This window comes from Numida meleagris, chromosome 6 (assembly GCF_002078875.1).
Source record: "Numida meleagris isolate 19003 breed g44 Domestic line chromosome 6, NumMel1.0, whole genome shotgun sequence".
NCBI lineage: Eukaryota > Metazoa > Chordata > Aves > Galliformes > Numididae > Numida > Numida meleagris.
Window position 1 is genome coordinate 1913047 of NC_034414.1, and position 14665 is coordinate 1927711.

At 46.8% G+C, this 14665-nt stretch overlaps 2 protein-coding genes across 2 annotated transcripts in view; both read right to left on the reverse strand.

Moving 5' to 3' along the window:
- TALDO1 (transaldolase 1) lies at nt 4610-10623 on the reverse strand. Its single transcript, XM_021403484.1, has 8 exons — nt 10405-10623; nt 8815-8938; nt 8402-8509; nt 7626-7757; nt 7019-7194; nt 6665-6862; nt 5516-5661; nt 4610-4846 (listed from the first exon to the last, which is right to left on the reverse strand). The coding sequence occupies exons 1-8, from the start codon at nt 10499-10501 to the stop codon at nt 4814-4816; spliced, it is 1014 nt and encodes a 337-aa protein (XP_021259159.1). The 5' UTR covers nt 10502-10623; the 3' UTR covers nt 4610-4813.
- Nucleotides 12061-14665, reverse strand: part of EPS8L2 (EPS8 like 2) — a 47761-nt gene continuing 45156 nt past the window's right edge. The window contains exon 21 of the mRNA XM_021403482.1: nt 12061-14366. Within this exon, the coding sequence (XP_021259157.1) occupies nt 14295-14366 (72 nt within the window). The 3' untranslated portion in view covers nt 12061-14294. The remainder of the gene's footprint in view (nt 14367-14665) is intronic.

Sequence of the window (14665 nt, forward strand, 5' to 3'; positions counted from 1 at the left end):
CTTATCACAGCCCTAAATCTGCTTCCTTGCACAGAGATGATGCTCTGGGTTTACAAGTATTCATGGTAGCAGCTTGAGCCATCCTCTCTCCCAGCTGCCAGGAAGCTCCTGGGGCTGTATACTATTAATTAACGTTCAATTTGATTTCGAGCCTGTGAGAGGGAATGTATGTTTATGGGAGGAATGTTCTGTGTGCCTTGCTGAGGTACTTTCTGCAATCAATTATCTGAAGTCTGCTGGTGATATTGCCTTATTATCTGTCTGCTTTAAAGAATGACTGTGTCAATGAGAGCTGGCAGCTCTGGGTCCCCTTGCCTACACTGGAAAGGATGCTGCATGGTTAGTGGAGGAACAGCACATCCCATGGCCTCTTCTCGGGCAGAATTTTGCTGTGCTATGAGGGTATTTAATATGTAGGTCCCTTACACATTTGGGAGAGATGATATGGTGATGTGTGCTTAGCTTGGTGCGTGTTGCTGTGCATGTGGGTAGCTGAGGCATGGGGTGACTGTGTCTCTGCATGCCCCCAGGGAAGTGGCTGGTAGACCCAGATCCTCTGGAAGGTCTCTCCCAGTAGAAAGGAAATCTTGCTTCCATTGCTATGTGAAGTACAGAGGCAACAGGAGGCTTGGCTGTGTAATCGTAGCTCTGTCTCAACAATGAACCTTATTTATCTTATTTATATGAATTTCCTTGGTTCTTGGTGAATAGGCTGCAAGCGATATTCCAGTGATGCCTGGGGTTTGCTTGGTGTCTGTGTGATGGAACCTCTGCTCTTGTTCATCTCTCTCACCACAGATGCTGCCTGCTGTTGGCAATCCTCCTGATTTAGATTTGTGTTTTGGTATAGATCCTGTTTAATTTCATGTCTATCCTGTCCCTAACAGATTCTACAATACCCTATTGGTTATATTGGTCTATGCTGCATAAGTGTGCAGCAGGAAATCTTAGAGAACATCTATGAACTGTGCCTTTCCTTATACGAAGAATAATTCCCACTGAGACCAGCAGAGGAGGGCAGTGCTCTAGATGCTGCTTTCTGCTTTAAGATGCATCAGGGTTATTTCTCTCCTCTGAGCTGCCCCCTGGCTGCTTGCAGCAGCATGCAAGCCTCAAACAGCTGGAGAACAGCTGGAACGTATTGTGAAAGCCAAGACGACAAATGTGAGTAGTGTGTTTTACGTTGATGTGTATTTCCTGCTGTCAGTCCATTCCTGTGGAAACATGGCGATGTCTGTCAGGGGTCTGGAGCACCTTTTAGCTTTCTGAGCCTGACCATTAGGATTTGCTAGCTGCCATGGGGCTTTACTGGGACCAGTGGAGCTGTTCATCTCATGCTGGAGCAGACCTCACCTAACAAACCGCCTGTAATGCTGATCATTTCAAGTTTCCACTTTCCTAGAGTAAACGGGCCTCAGTGTGTGGCAGCACAGGAAGTTTCAAAACAACCTAAACCAGAAAGATCTACTGAAATTGGCACAGCTCTGCTGAATATGCTTTGTCCATCTCTGCTTTCTAGCTTGACTGCTAGTGTTACGGTTTGATTACATGATGTTTTTAAGCGGTGCGTGAGCTATTTTCTCTCTCTTAGGATGGTGTTTTGTTCAGGAGACAAATAGCCCTGAAATACAAACCTGTTAGAACTGCTGTTCACAGTTTCCCAGCCGGATGATGAGTCCGCTGGTCTGCCTTAGAGGTGGCTGGGTTTTGTTTGTGGGCATACCTGTGCTTCTGGACACACCGTGCTGCCATCCCAGGGAAAGGCTTTTAACTGGCATGAGGGACTTGGCTTACAGTGAAGATGCAAGGCTGGGCAGATTGGCTGAAACAAAGGCTTCTTAGGGAAAGGGCCACAGTCAGAACAGGAACTGGCTGAAGTGGGGCTCAAAGCCTGTGACAGCTTCGTAGCAGTAAGCTCCCAAACTCTGCATGCCTGAATCCCCACTCTGATATGGTGTGAGGCTGGCTGCTCACAGAGATGTGAGGCTATTAGCTCAGCAGGGTTGAGGACACGTGATTCCAAAACAGCAAGCTTTTACTGTGCTCCTCATTTCCCCAAGTGACCAGCTTTGATCTGTTGCTATTTTAGGGCTGACTGGGAGACTTTTTTTTATAAATGTTTTCTTTCTTTCTGACTGGGAAAGCTCCATGGCTAAGTGGTTTTGGGGCAAGAGAAGGGCAGCAATTTGTCAGACAGATCTTGCCTAGAAAAGAATCAGTCCAATGTACTTGTCACATTAAGCTAAACCCATAACAGGTGTACTGTCTTCTCCAGTGATGTGCCCCTTGGGAAAGGAGGCCAGTGAGCTGGTGGGTACCCTCTCAAGACTTTGCATTCTCTTCCCTTGTGAGCTCATTCCTGAGTTGTGTTCTCATAGGAGATCTCCAGGCTGAAAGAAGATCCCCGGAATGAGTGGCACACAGGGAGAGTGCTCCCCAGGGGCAGCAGGATTAACCACAAAGGAAAGACCAGGCAGCTTCCAGATGTTTCCTGAGTTGTTTGGTGGCTGCAGAGACCAAGGACAGCTTTCAGAGGGAATGACTTCATTGGTGAGTGAAGTGCAGGGTGGAGGGGTCTGGCGTGGGAGCTTATGTTGATGGCATCAGTTCATGGACCAGAATTGCTGCTTGCTCCCCTCGGGGCTCCCTGAGGGATTGGAGTCACCTTTTGCATGGGTGTTTAAGCTTCAGTGGGCACAACTCACAGAAGTCTGGTGGTTTGCCCAGCTTGCAACGTCAATTTGTAAACGGGGGATTGTAAATGCTGGCCTTCAGTTGTGTGAAATGCAGACCTCTTGGTAAGAGGGGCTGGGGGTGGAAGAAGAGGAAGCATTTCTCTGGCAGTGTGAAAGGCCAGCAGCAGTCCCCCTGCTGTGTGCAATTCAGATGGCAATCTTAAATTGCTCTGATGGTTCTCTAATTCCTAGTTCTATTTAAAAGAACAGCATCTTCACAAGCATGCAGCTTCCTCACTAGATTTTCGGAAACACAAGTGTTAGTAATGTCTGAAGAGCCACACACAGTATGGTAAAGACCTTGTAGGGTGAGCTAACAGCCTGTACAGAGGTTATCACCTGCCAGTGAGTGTCTAATGGCAACTGCACAGGCTTCTCTATGCACCATTTTGTGTTTGTGCTCTTCCACAGCCCCAGAATATGGGGATGCTCCAGCTTTTCACGTGTGCTGTAGCATCTGATGTTGTTTGCTAGATTAAGCAGGCTTGGTGATGTGCAGAAATATTTCTCTTTGGTTGAGGATTCCCATATTACTCTATAATCTGTTCTGTTACTTAAGGATGATTCCAACAGCAGCGTTTGGAAAATGTATTTAGTTCCTTGCTCCTGAGTTGTGTTACTTTTCAGGAGCCATCTCTGGTTGCTCTGGCTTGCCGTGGTTTCTCTGGGTCCATCATCTCTGCAGCTGTCAGTCTCTGTCAGAGTAGTGGTGTGCAACTCTAATTCAGCCATCCCAGCACTATGCAGACGTGACTGATACAGCTCTCTTATCAGAGATATCAGATCTGCTTCTGGCTTGTGAGCATACAGCTATCTGTCACTTCGGCTGAAACAACAGCTCTCAGTTTGCCCTTCTGACAGTACTACTGATGGCTCAGACTGATCTTACTGATCAGTCATTCCCTTGGCATGTTTTTCTCGTGTTAATCAAACAGGACAGAGCTTGTGTATAAACACTGTAGTCTTAATGCTGCAAAGTCTAGAAGTTCAGGCTCATTCACGAGGAAATAGATAAATATTGTCTGCATACAAACAGGAACATCTGCTCTGTTCTTGATGGAGCAGGACCCACATAATCCAATAGGATATTTAATTAGTCTTAACAAAGTACACCATGAAATGTAATCAGATGCATCCCCACTTAATAGAGAGCCCTGTAATTGGAAAGTGATGTATTTAGGATTAGGTCATTCCTCGGAGAAGACTGCTACATAGCTCTTATTCTTTCACAAAAAAAAGAAACTTATGGACAAAGAGGAAGGGAGGAATGATACAGAGGGCTTTTTTTGTTTAGTTTAAGTCCATTTTGTGGTGGGGCTGGCAGCAGTTCCAAGGCTGGTAGAAAGAAATGCAGTAACTTGCCCTAAAAACAATACACAAAGCTACAACAAACAATCCTGAGTTGTATCCATATGTTCATTCTGTCAGCTCGGATTCAACAGTTACAAAGCTAACAAGTAACTGCTTGACTTAGTTACCTAATTTTGAAATAGTGTAACATTCAGTAACATCAGGGTAGCTGTAAGTCACGCTGGTGTTGCAACAGCAGTACCCTGTGCAGCTTCAGCACAGCAATGGATTCTACCACTCAGTCGGTTTCTGCTGCCGCTGCCTTGGCTGCAAAGAAAGGGCAAGAAAGGACTGGAGCCCAGTACGTGTGGTTTCTGTACCGTAGATGGTTTCTGAAAAGTGTCTTTTTCAAGTCACAGTAAGCCAGCATGAGAAACAACTGTTTTCTTAACGTGTGAGAAGCGGAGCCTGACAACTAGGAATTTAAGACAAACAATATTATGTTCTAGTGGAAATCAAACTGTCGTGTCATCTGGATCACCCAAGTCTCCTGCAGTGAGGAAGTAAACACATTACAAGGAAAGTATGTGTTAATTTGCATGTATTAACAAAGTGCCACAAAAACAGTGAAGTTTTGTCCCTTTGCAAATAGGTTTTTAAAAAAAGCATAATACAGAAATCTATGCGTACACAGCGTAAGACTTTTACAGGTAAGACATTTGTACATCCATTTCATTCCAGGTGATCCACTCATTCAGCCTGGAGCAGTCAGGAGAACTCTGACTCTTCTACTTCCCATTCTCAGCACTGAACATTCGCTCCTAGGAAGAGAGAAGTGAACAAATCAGTGGGAGCTGGGGAACTGAACTTCGCTTCAGTAATGCAAGTTATTTCACTGGTGAGTAGTTGTCAGTCTACAAGTGCCTTGAACTCATAATTAATGTATATTTTTTCCCCAAAAAACCATAAAATTCAGTTAATCCCACCTAAAATACTTGCCCTATACCAGTAGAAAACCTTGACAGGGCTTGGCTATGCTCAGCACCTGCTCTTAGAGCTTCTTGCAAGGAATACAAGCGTGTCTTATTTCCAGCTTTTTGAAGGTTATTATTGGTGTGTCTCAAATCAGTGTTGACAGTTAACAAGCCTCGAATTAGACTCTTCACTTTGAGGCTTTTTGCTTAAGATAGGAGTGTTATCTTGATTAGCTGTGAGTCTAAACACTGCCTTGGGCCTCAAAAACCAGGTGCCTGTCTACATGTAGCATGAATTCCTTCATGAAGTGCATTGGAGTTGATCAAGTTCATTCTACTCGGGTGGCCAGTTTGCAGGCTGCTTGTCCTACATAACATGCACCACCTGCACCAAACCTGATCCAACTTGCTCACAGGTTCCTAATCCTTTGCTGTACCAAAAGCAATTGAGGGTTAGCAGCAGTATTTAAAGGAATGTGCGAGGTGGAAAGAGAGGGAGCACGATATAGCATCTACCTTTAACATCCTCTCCAGTTTTATTGCGTCTGCAGCAAATTTCCTGATCCCATCAGACAGTTTCTCCACAGCCATTTGGTCTTCGTTGTGGTGCCAGCGGAACGCCTTCTCATCCAGGTGGATCTTCTCAAGGTCACAGGCCTGAGCTGCACAAGGGCAATTGAAAAACGAACAAAACTCTAGCAGACTGTCATCAGGTACCAGGGGCTTCCTAAAAAGTCTCAAGCTTCTGGCCCTCTCCAACTGAAAAGCTGAGAAGTTCCTAACGCCATTTCCAGCACGACTCGCTATGTGAGCATGCTTTGGGATGGAAGACTCAATGCGTCTCATCTGTGTTCTGAAGAAAGTTATCTAGCTCATCAGTTTCCTTCAAAATACGACGTCCACGGGTGGGCCGTTATCTTGTGTCTGTTTCTAATTGGTCTGGTACTTTCAGTAATATTACCAACAACACTGCAGTGAGATATTCTAAGCAAATACGCTGAACAATTGGGTCTTTGATCCTTTGGCAAGTACCTAACAAAAGCTCGATTGATAACACGCCTACCAGCTAGCTAGCACCCTGTGAGCACCAACCACAGCTGTACACAAATCTCACCATCTGAGCTGAGAAGCAGCATTTGGATAAGGCTGTGGAAACACAGGAGTAATGCAGTGAGACTGTACACTCAAAACCATCGTGGCAGAGTAGCACTAGATCAAATCAGTCTTGCATATGACTTCATTTCTAATGTTTCAGGAGGGAAAAAGTCTTCTGGTGTGCCCAGAGCGAACAGCTATATCAGCATCATGATTCAACTCTTTGGATCTCTGCTAAGAGTCAGTAACATTTCATCCCGAGTGCATGAAGGGTAAGGTTCCTCCTTCTTTCCCTGTCCCCAGGAGAAGGGACAGAGTATTTAAGTGTGCTCAAAACGCACCTTAATTCCAATTAGTGTACTCAGTGGGAACTGAGACAGTTCCCTATGTAACTATGTATAAGCAGGTGCAGTACTACAGCTGAAATGTGACTGTTTCCTTCAGAGAAGGGTCAAGATTTGGCCTTAAAGCAGGACAGAAGCACCACGGAGCTGGGTGGAACCACAGACTCTTAATGATGAAGCAGAAAGAGAGTCTGAGCAAGTCTGCATTACAGAGAAGTGGACTTACCCTCCTTAACACTGAGTGTGGGAGTTAGCTTGACGTGCTCTTTGCTGAGCTCTGCCAAGAGCTTGGGTGAAATGGTGAGATAGTCACAGCCTGTAAGCGCTTTGATTTCTCCCGTATTTCGAAATGAAGCACCCATCACAATCGTTTTGTAGCCAAACTTTTTGTAGTAATTGTAGATCTTAGTGACGCTCTTCACTCCTAAAGAGGAGAAACTGGTGACCTTCAGAACTGCTCATTTGAAGCCTAAGTGGTTATTTAGAACATACTAAAAAAAACATTCATTTGTTTCACAGGGGGATTTTTAAGGTTAATTGCAGTTTGGCTGTATAGCTATTGCATTTTAAAAAAGCTAACCTGGGTCTTCTGAGGGTTCATAGGTTTTCTTATCTCCGTTAGCAATATGCCAATCCAGGATGCGTCCTACAAATGGGGAAATCAGAGTAACCCCAGCTTCAGCACAGGCGACTGCCTGAGCAAAGGAGAACAGCAAGGTCATGTTGCAGTGAATCCCATACTCCGCTTCCAGAACCCTGCAGACATAGGCTGGCTTAAAATGGCAGTTTTCTCACCTACTGCACATTGTAGCAATAAGTTAATAGGTTAAACTAGTCATTTCTTGACTTGCATTAGAGATGTGGTACAGTTTACAAGCTTTCAAGTTCAAAGGTAGCAGAACAAAGTGTCGCACCGCCAGGCTCCCAGTGATCCCCTTCATGTTTTTCATTCACGTACCATTTTGGGAAACTTTTTATGAATGGCCTGGCCCTTGTATGAACCAACTTTTCCTAATTAACAGAAAGCTCCAGTGTGCCGCTGTGCTTACTGCAGACCTAGCAACAGACTTCCTGGTGCTGTGCTTTCAAAACAGTTCTTTATTTTAAGTGTAGAACGTGTTTGTCAAGTGCCTGTGACCGGCCAGAAGCACACTATGAATCAGCACACCAGCTACAGAAGTACTTACTTGCCAGCCTGGATTCCTTCCCATGTTGAAGAAAGCTTGATGAGAATCCGATCTTTACCAATTCCTGCTTCCTTATAAAGGTCAATCAGACGCCTGGCCCTCTGAATCATTCCTTCTTTATCAAAGGACAACCTTTGGAACAAGAACAGGGCTTCTTAAAAGCTGTGTTTTTTTTAAATAGCCCTCCCCTAAAGAAGCACTATTCAGAGCAATTGTCTGGGTTTTTTCTTGGAGATGCTTCCTTGATGGTAAGCCTGACAAAGAGTGCTGTGACAGCACTGCTGATGTCGGATTCAGAGAACTCAGAGCTCAAGGTGACTTTCCCCAAGAAAGCTACAGACTAAAGCTCTTCTCAAGCTTTTCCATAATGAACGTAGAAACTGAGCATTGAAAGTGACGTGACGAGGAGCAGGTTAACAGAGGAATCCTATTTCTAAATAAACTGCTAGAACTGATCTCTTGGAAATAGAGGGCGATATCAGACAGAAGAGAATGAACACAGCTCTAAGTATACTGGATGCACAAGGTTTCCCTTCTTTAAGGAATGGCATAAGGACCACGAAGATCAGGCCTCTGTTATTTGTTCTCATGAAGCTTTGTCACCAAGTTAAAACAAGTAAATGAACTGCTGTTCATTCTCTTAAATATTAACACTACCAACTCCTGCTGGCCTTGTAACAGTGAGCTGTCCAGGCAAGAATGTATTTCTTCAACTCTATCGTGCCTCTCTTTGTATGCACAAAGATCTTGGGTAACCCAGAAGAAAAGCAGCCAACCTTGCATCTACTTCTGTGGACACACGGCCAGGTATCCTCTTCAGTATTTCAGCTCCAAATAATACAAAAAGTTTGTCGCAAGCGTTTTGGATTTGCTCATCTTCTGACCTAAAAACCATGAAGAACGAAATCACTTCTATGGGAGGGAAAAAAGAAAGTGCATTCAAGGCTTGCCATTGAGTTAAAGATCAAATGTCACAGCCCATTTAGCATGACATGCCTGTGCTCAAATGAGCACTGAGCAGAGCAGACGTGGTTACGTCTTGTCTTTGGAGCTAGGTATACAAGTACACGAGTGGGAAACCCACCATGCTGCTAGCATGTCTTAATTATAGACCTTAAGTGTCTTAATTATAGACCTACTGAGAACAAGTTTAAAAAAAAACAACCAAAAACCTCGACTCTTCACTTACCCCCCAAGTTTTTTTCCATAGGCGACCGCATCGTCCACAAGTTTCTGGTACGCTGGCATCTGAGCAGCAGCCAGTATCAGAGATGGGTTCGTGGTGGCATCTAGGGGCTTGTACTCATCGATTGCTAGGGAAACAGAGGGCGCTTGTTGAAAATAATAAGTTGGCCTGAACGATTCCAAGGGTTTTGCTCGGGTTTGTAAAAATAGAAACCCTCTTCCATAATCAGATTTACCAGCATAGCTGAATTCCAGGAGTCACAGGGGAAAGGGGAGACAAGGGAATCTCTCTCTCCCTCTTGGGTCAGGCATTTGGATTTTTGTTTGCCCACAGCTGTTAGAGCCTGAACAAAAGTAAAGTTCATCTCGTAGAAAAACTAAGAGATGAGCCCGATGGTGCTTCAGAACTTCAAGTAGTCAAAGAGACTATCTGCCCTTGTGATTGTCTTGTACTGCTTCCTTCCACATATAGGATATTTGACTGCTGGGCTTACCTTAAGCCCCGCACTCCACCTATTTCAGGTGCTACAGCTGTTTACCTACTAGGCTGTGCCCGTGCATTGTCAGGCCCTAATCAGAGCTGAGCTGCCTGGCATGCAGGGCCTGACTCAGCAACCAGGGAGGGCCTCTGCAAGCCCTGCAGCGCTTCCTGCTTGCAGGCTCTCTCGTTCCCACAGCTGAATGTCCCAAATAATCAGGTAGTTATTGCCAGCTCTTCTACCAGAGCTGGCAACACAGGTTAACAGGACACGACTTTATTTTTGTAGTGGTAGGAGAAAATAGTGTTTTTCCACAGCTTCCCCCTGTACAGTGATTGTGAGCCCAAAGCTGCTTCATTCCATCCGAGCAGGTCCTTCAACATACACTTTAATTCACGGCGACTGCTTGAAGTAGAGCAGCACGTGGATAAAAGTGTATTCTGAAACAGGCACGCAACTTTAGAGAAGTTTACTTTGACGGCTTAATACAACCCTCCAGCACTGCAGCGTCTGAAGAACCTCACCGGGCTCCGGTGAGGACACACGAAGTCATTTCATCCATCCCAAAGGTTAAAATAGAGCATCTCGGGCAGGAGGCTGCAGTTCCCTTCCCCCTTGCAGGGGGCTAGAAGGCCGGGTGGGCAGGCTGAGCGTCACTTCAGCTTTCCTAGGGAGAATGTGAGCCTTTTCTTTTTCAGCTCTCGGCGCTCCGCGCTTGACGCTGCACCAACGCTCCGCACCTTTCAGCCGCTGCCGCGTCTTTAAGGCAAGTTTCTCCGTAAGCTTTTGCCCGGCCTGCACCCGGGTACTGCAGGCAGCTGGCAGACCAGCACCACGGCGGTCAGTGGACGCGCACACACGGAGCCATCTCCAGGGCTCAGCTCTGATCTCCTGCAGCACAGACCGCACGGCGCTGGCCGGTCACTGCCGTCGGGGGCCGGCTGTCCCCGGCGTTCGCTGCCCGCCCGTAGCAGCAGACGAGCGGCTGCTGGGATGCGAGAGGCGCTGCCCTGCACAGCCCGTGGACGCTGCGGGTGCTCACCCTGCCGGGAGCTGCGGGCGCAGCAGCTCCCCTCGCCCTTCCGCTTCCCACCCCCCCCCGTCCTTTCCCTCACCGTTGAAATCCCCGGTGTCGGCCACCACCGTGGTGTGGTGCTTGAGCTGGTCCAGCGCCGATTCCATTTTCTGCCGCTTCACGGGGGACACCGACATGCTCCGCGGGTGAGGGGGGGGCTTGTGCCGCCTTTAACGAACGCTGCGTGCCCGGAGGGGAGCTTGCCTGCGCGCGCACCCGCCGCTCGCTCCCGACACCCTCGGCCCGGGGGCGGGCGCGCCCCCCGCTTCGCCCAATCCCGTCTCGGATGGGGGTCGCCGCGAGCCAATCAGCGACGCGGGGACAAGACGGACGGCAGCTAGGTGGCGCTGCGGAAAGGCGAGGGGAGGAAGGAAGCTCGTCATTGGGTGGTTTGGTGACTCAGGAAGGGCGGGGATTGGTCACCTTGGAGATGTGGGCTTCGGCCCGCCCCTGGGGCGACGGGGGCGGGCGGGTCCGCGCGTTCCGGGCAGCGGGGAGCGGTCACGCATCTCAGAGCGAGAGTGACTTGGCACGCCGAGGAAAGGCGTATCTTGGATTCAGCTGGTACCTTTCCCAATATTTGGTTGGTATAGAATCATAGACTCGTTTGAGTTGGAGGGGACGCTAAAAGGTCACCTAGCCCAGCTGCCCTGCGGTGAACAGGGGCTCTCACAGTGCAGTCTGGGTGCTCGGAGCCCTATGCAGCCTGACCATGAATGTCTCCAGGAACGGGGCATCCCCCACATCCCCAGGCAACCTGTGCCGTGCTTAACTGCTCTTAGCATTAAAATCTTTTCCTACATCCAGTCTAAATCTGCCCTCTTTTAGTTTGAAACCGTTTTCCCTTGTCCTGTCGCAACAGGCCCTGCTAAAGAGTCCGTCCTTTCTTCCAGCCCCATTTAGATACTGAAGGGCTGCTCTCAGCTCTCCCCACTGCTCACCCTGTCCAGGACTCTCTGTACAGCGTCCCAGCCCTCAGGTGTGTTGACAGCACCCCGCAGCTTGGTATCATCTGCAAACTGCCGAGAGTGCGCTCGATCCCACTGTCGATGCCGTTGATGAAGATGTTAACGAGCACTGGTCCCAGTAGAGACCCCTGAGGCATACCAGTTGTTGCTGATCTCCATCCAGACATTGAACCGTTGACCACCACTCTGTGGTTACGATCGCAGCCAATCCCTCATCCATCGAACAGTCTGTCCATCGAATAAGTATCTTTCCCATTTGGAGAGAAGGATGTTATGAGGGACAGTGTCAGAGGCCTTAGTGAAGTCCTGATAGGTGAGATCAGCGACTTCTCTTGTCTGCTGATGCAGTTATGCCATCACAAAAAGGGACAAAGTTGGTCAAGCAGAACCTGCCCTTGCTGAAGCCATGCTGGTTATCCCATAATACCTCCCTGTCTTCTGTGTACCTTAGCATAGCTTCCAGGAGGATCTACTCCACGATCTTCCCCAGTTATCGTATGTGGAATTTTCACCCAGCCCTATTTTGAGTCGTGAATCACGATCACAGCTGTAACAGCCTTCCTTTTGAATGTCAGTCCTGAGAAACAAAAGGAAACTAGCTGAGATTCTCTGCTGTGCATCTCAGACCCGCAGCCACGAGTCATTAGGAAAAAACAGCCCTTAACAACAGCTTCTTGAGTCCTGTTCCTTTCTTTTCTACCCAAAAGAAAGAGGCAGAGATGAAGTTATATGTATAACTTAACTATTTTAATAAATCTTATACAGTGCATGGTTATATTATTTTATCCTTCGTTCAATTACATTAATGTACAGTACATTAGAGCATTACTTGCAGGCGGTACAAATAGAGCAGATGCACAGCTCAGTCACGTGGAAAGTTTTAAAAGTGACCTGCAATAAGGCTTACAGACACTTCTGTTATGCATAATGCTCCCATGGCTCCCAGCTTCAGAGAACTGTTGTGTACGCTTCTATTCCAACCCCAAGTAACGATAATTCCGCGTGATTCTGTGTGACCTCACACACAAACACAAGAATGGTGTTCTATGTCCAAGCTCCCCATTTGTTTTTATTTTAATTGTAGAATTGATGTAGCCTCCTGTGCTTACACCACCAAAGGCTCGCCAGTGTTCTGTCCTGCTTCCCATCTCCACCCAAATCCAGAAGCCCGAGCTTCTCAGGAGGATTGTCCTCTTCATCTCTCCCTGACAAGGTGAGTACCCTTGGCAAATTCCAGCCTTTTCGTGACCCTTGAAGCTCCCTGCCTGCACCCTAGTTCTGCTGATGCTATCAATGGGCCATTTAAAGATTAAGAAAATACACAACCCACTGGAAACGTTTTTGGAAGATCTAAGCCAAAGTCAAGAGATGCGTCAGTATTCTCAAACTGAGACATCTGTCCACGAGCCACCTGCACAGCTTTTCTTCGTTGCATGTGCAAGCATGGGCCCAAATCATGCCAAGACATTCACTTTTCAGGGCTTGGCTGTGCTCTGTGGAGGAAGAGGGACCATTCACAGCACCTTAAGGAGTGCCTGTGTATAGGGCTCTGTGCCACCCGGGCCTGAACTGCCATCCAACCAGTGTGTGTGTGAATGAGAAGGGCAAAGCATTCCCACGTCATGCTGGTTTTAGTGCATTCTTTGCAAGATTGTGTGTCAGTAAAATAGAGATATAAATACAGTGAGTCCACCTTGCTGTGGAAAGGAAATTACTATATGCTTGCTTGAGCTTTTAAAACTTTGAGTAAATTATTGATGTACAATCACTTGATTATATCTCTAGGAAAAGGGATTTTTCCCCTCATCCCTATTTGGAGATTGTCAGAGTGAGGGAACATTTCACTAGAAAGATGCATACATATGCACATAATAAGAGAAACAAGAACTGAAGAACAGCAGCATCTACTAAATCAGAATTTTTTTTTCTGCCTTTTTTTTTTTTTTTCTTTCCCTTGTGGCTAATTATTTTGTATTAAAACAGCCATTCCTTATTTAGGAAACATCTCAGATTACTCTTTGCAATGAAAACGTGAAGGTGAGGGTGAGCGGTGACCACGCTGGGAATGGCTTTGGGTGTGAGCAAACGGCAGGGGCTTATCTTCTCCTTGTTGGAGGCCTGGCTTTGGCAGTGCTGCAGCTTTCGGGCCCGGGATCAGCGCCAAGGTGAAGGGCTGCGTGGCTGTCCCGAGCCCCAGCCTCTGGGTAAGCAGGGATGATCGGGCTGAGCTCACCTATTTGCAGATTCAAATCGCTTCGGTTGTCACTCAGATCCTGCTCTTTGTTACGCAATGAAAGCCCATTTCCACTGTTCGAAGGCAGCACTGACTGGTAACGGGTATTTAAGGAAGCAGCCCAGTCTTAGGTAATGCGTGTTGCAATTCTAACCTCGTCCGACCAGAGGGCACGTGGGGACGGAAAGGGCAGCGAGCTGACACCGAGCCTTTGCTAGTGGGCTGCACGGGATATCTGCCACAGAGATGGAAACGAAGGGTGGGGGAAAGGAGCTATTTCTGTGGTCCAGACTCTAAGCATTCAGGCTGGCTTGTTCTGTGCTGGGTGCCGTGCCCTCTGCTCCCAAGGGAGCACAGACAGCCCTGCTTTAAAAGCTCTGTGTTGCTGTTTGCTTGCTTGTTTTTCTCGAATCCAGCCATTGTCATACGTTCATACCCGCGTGAATCCTCATCCGTTCTGATCACATGCACGTACAATTTCAATATAAAATATATAGCTATATATATATATATATATAAAAACCTTCATGCAATATTAAAACACCTTTCCCAGCGGGATATGGTCTTAGTGTCTATCCTTACCAACAGTGTTCAAGGAATTGTCCCTTTGATGGCAATTACACTGCTAAATGTGGAGCACTGCTGTCTCTTGTCTAGACTGGGGATCATTGCTTTAATTCCCTTTTTCTGCACTACTATGACTAATAGCTGAAAGAAAGCAGATAGATTTTAATTAGCAGAATCAATCCTCTCCTGGCGACGCTTCATAATTTCTTGGAGCTCTGTCTCCCCTCTGTTTTTCTAGAATGGAAACAAAAAACAAAGTTTGAATTTAAACTTCAAGCTGCGGTTAACTTGTAATATCTAACTAATTCCAGAAGAGCAAGTATCAAAGGGAACAGTAAAAAGGGAGAGTCTTTAGTGGAGACAGGGTGATCTGCCTTACGGATTCGGGACCCTTTTGCTTAAAAGAATTCTCAGCGTTTTTAGTGCTGTTTTTGTTGGTTGGTTGGTTTCGATTTTGTCTTTTTTTTTTTTTTTAAATTGTATTCTTAAAATGCTTGTTTAATGGGACATTGGACACTGCTGATGCAGGCATC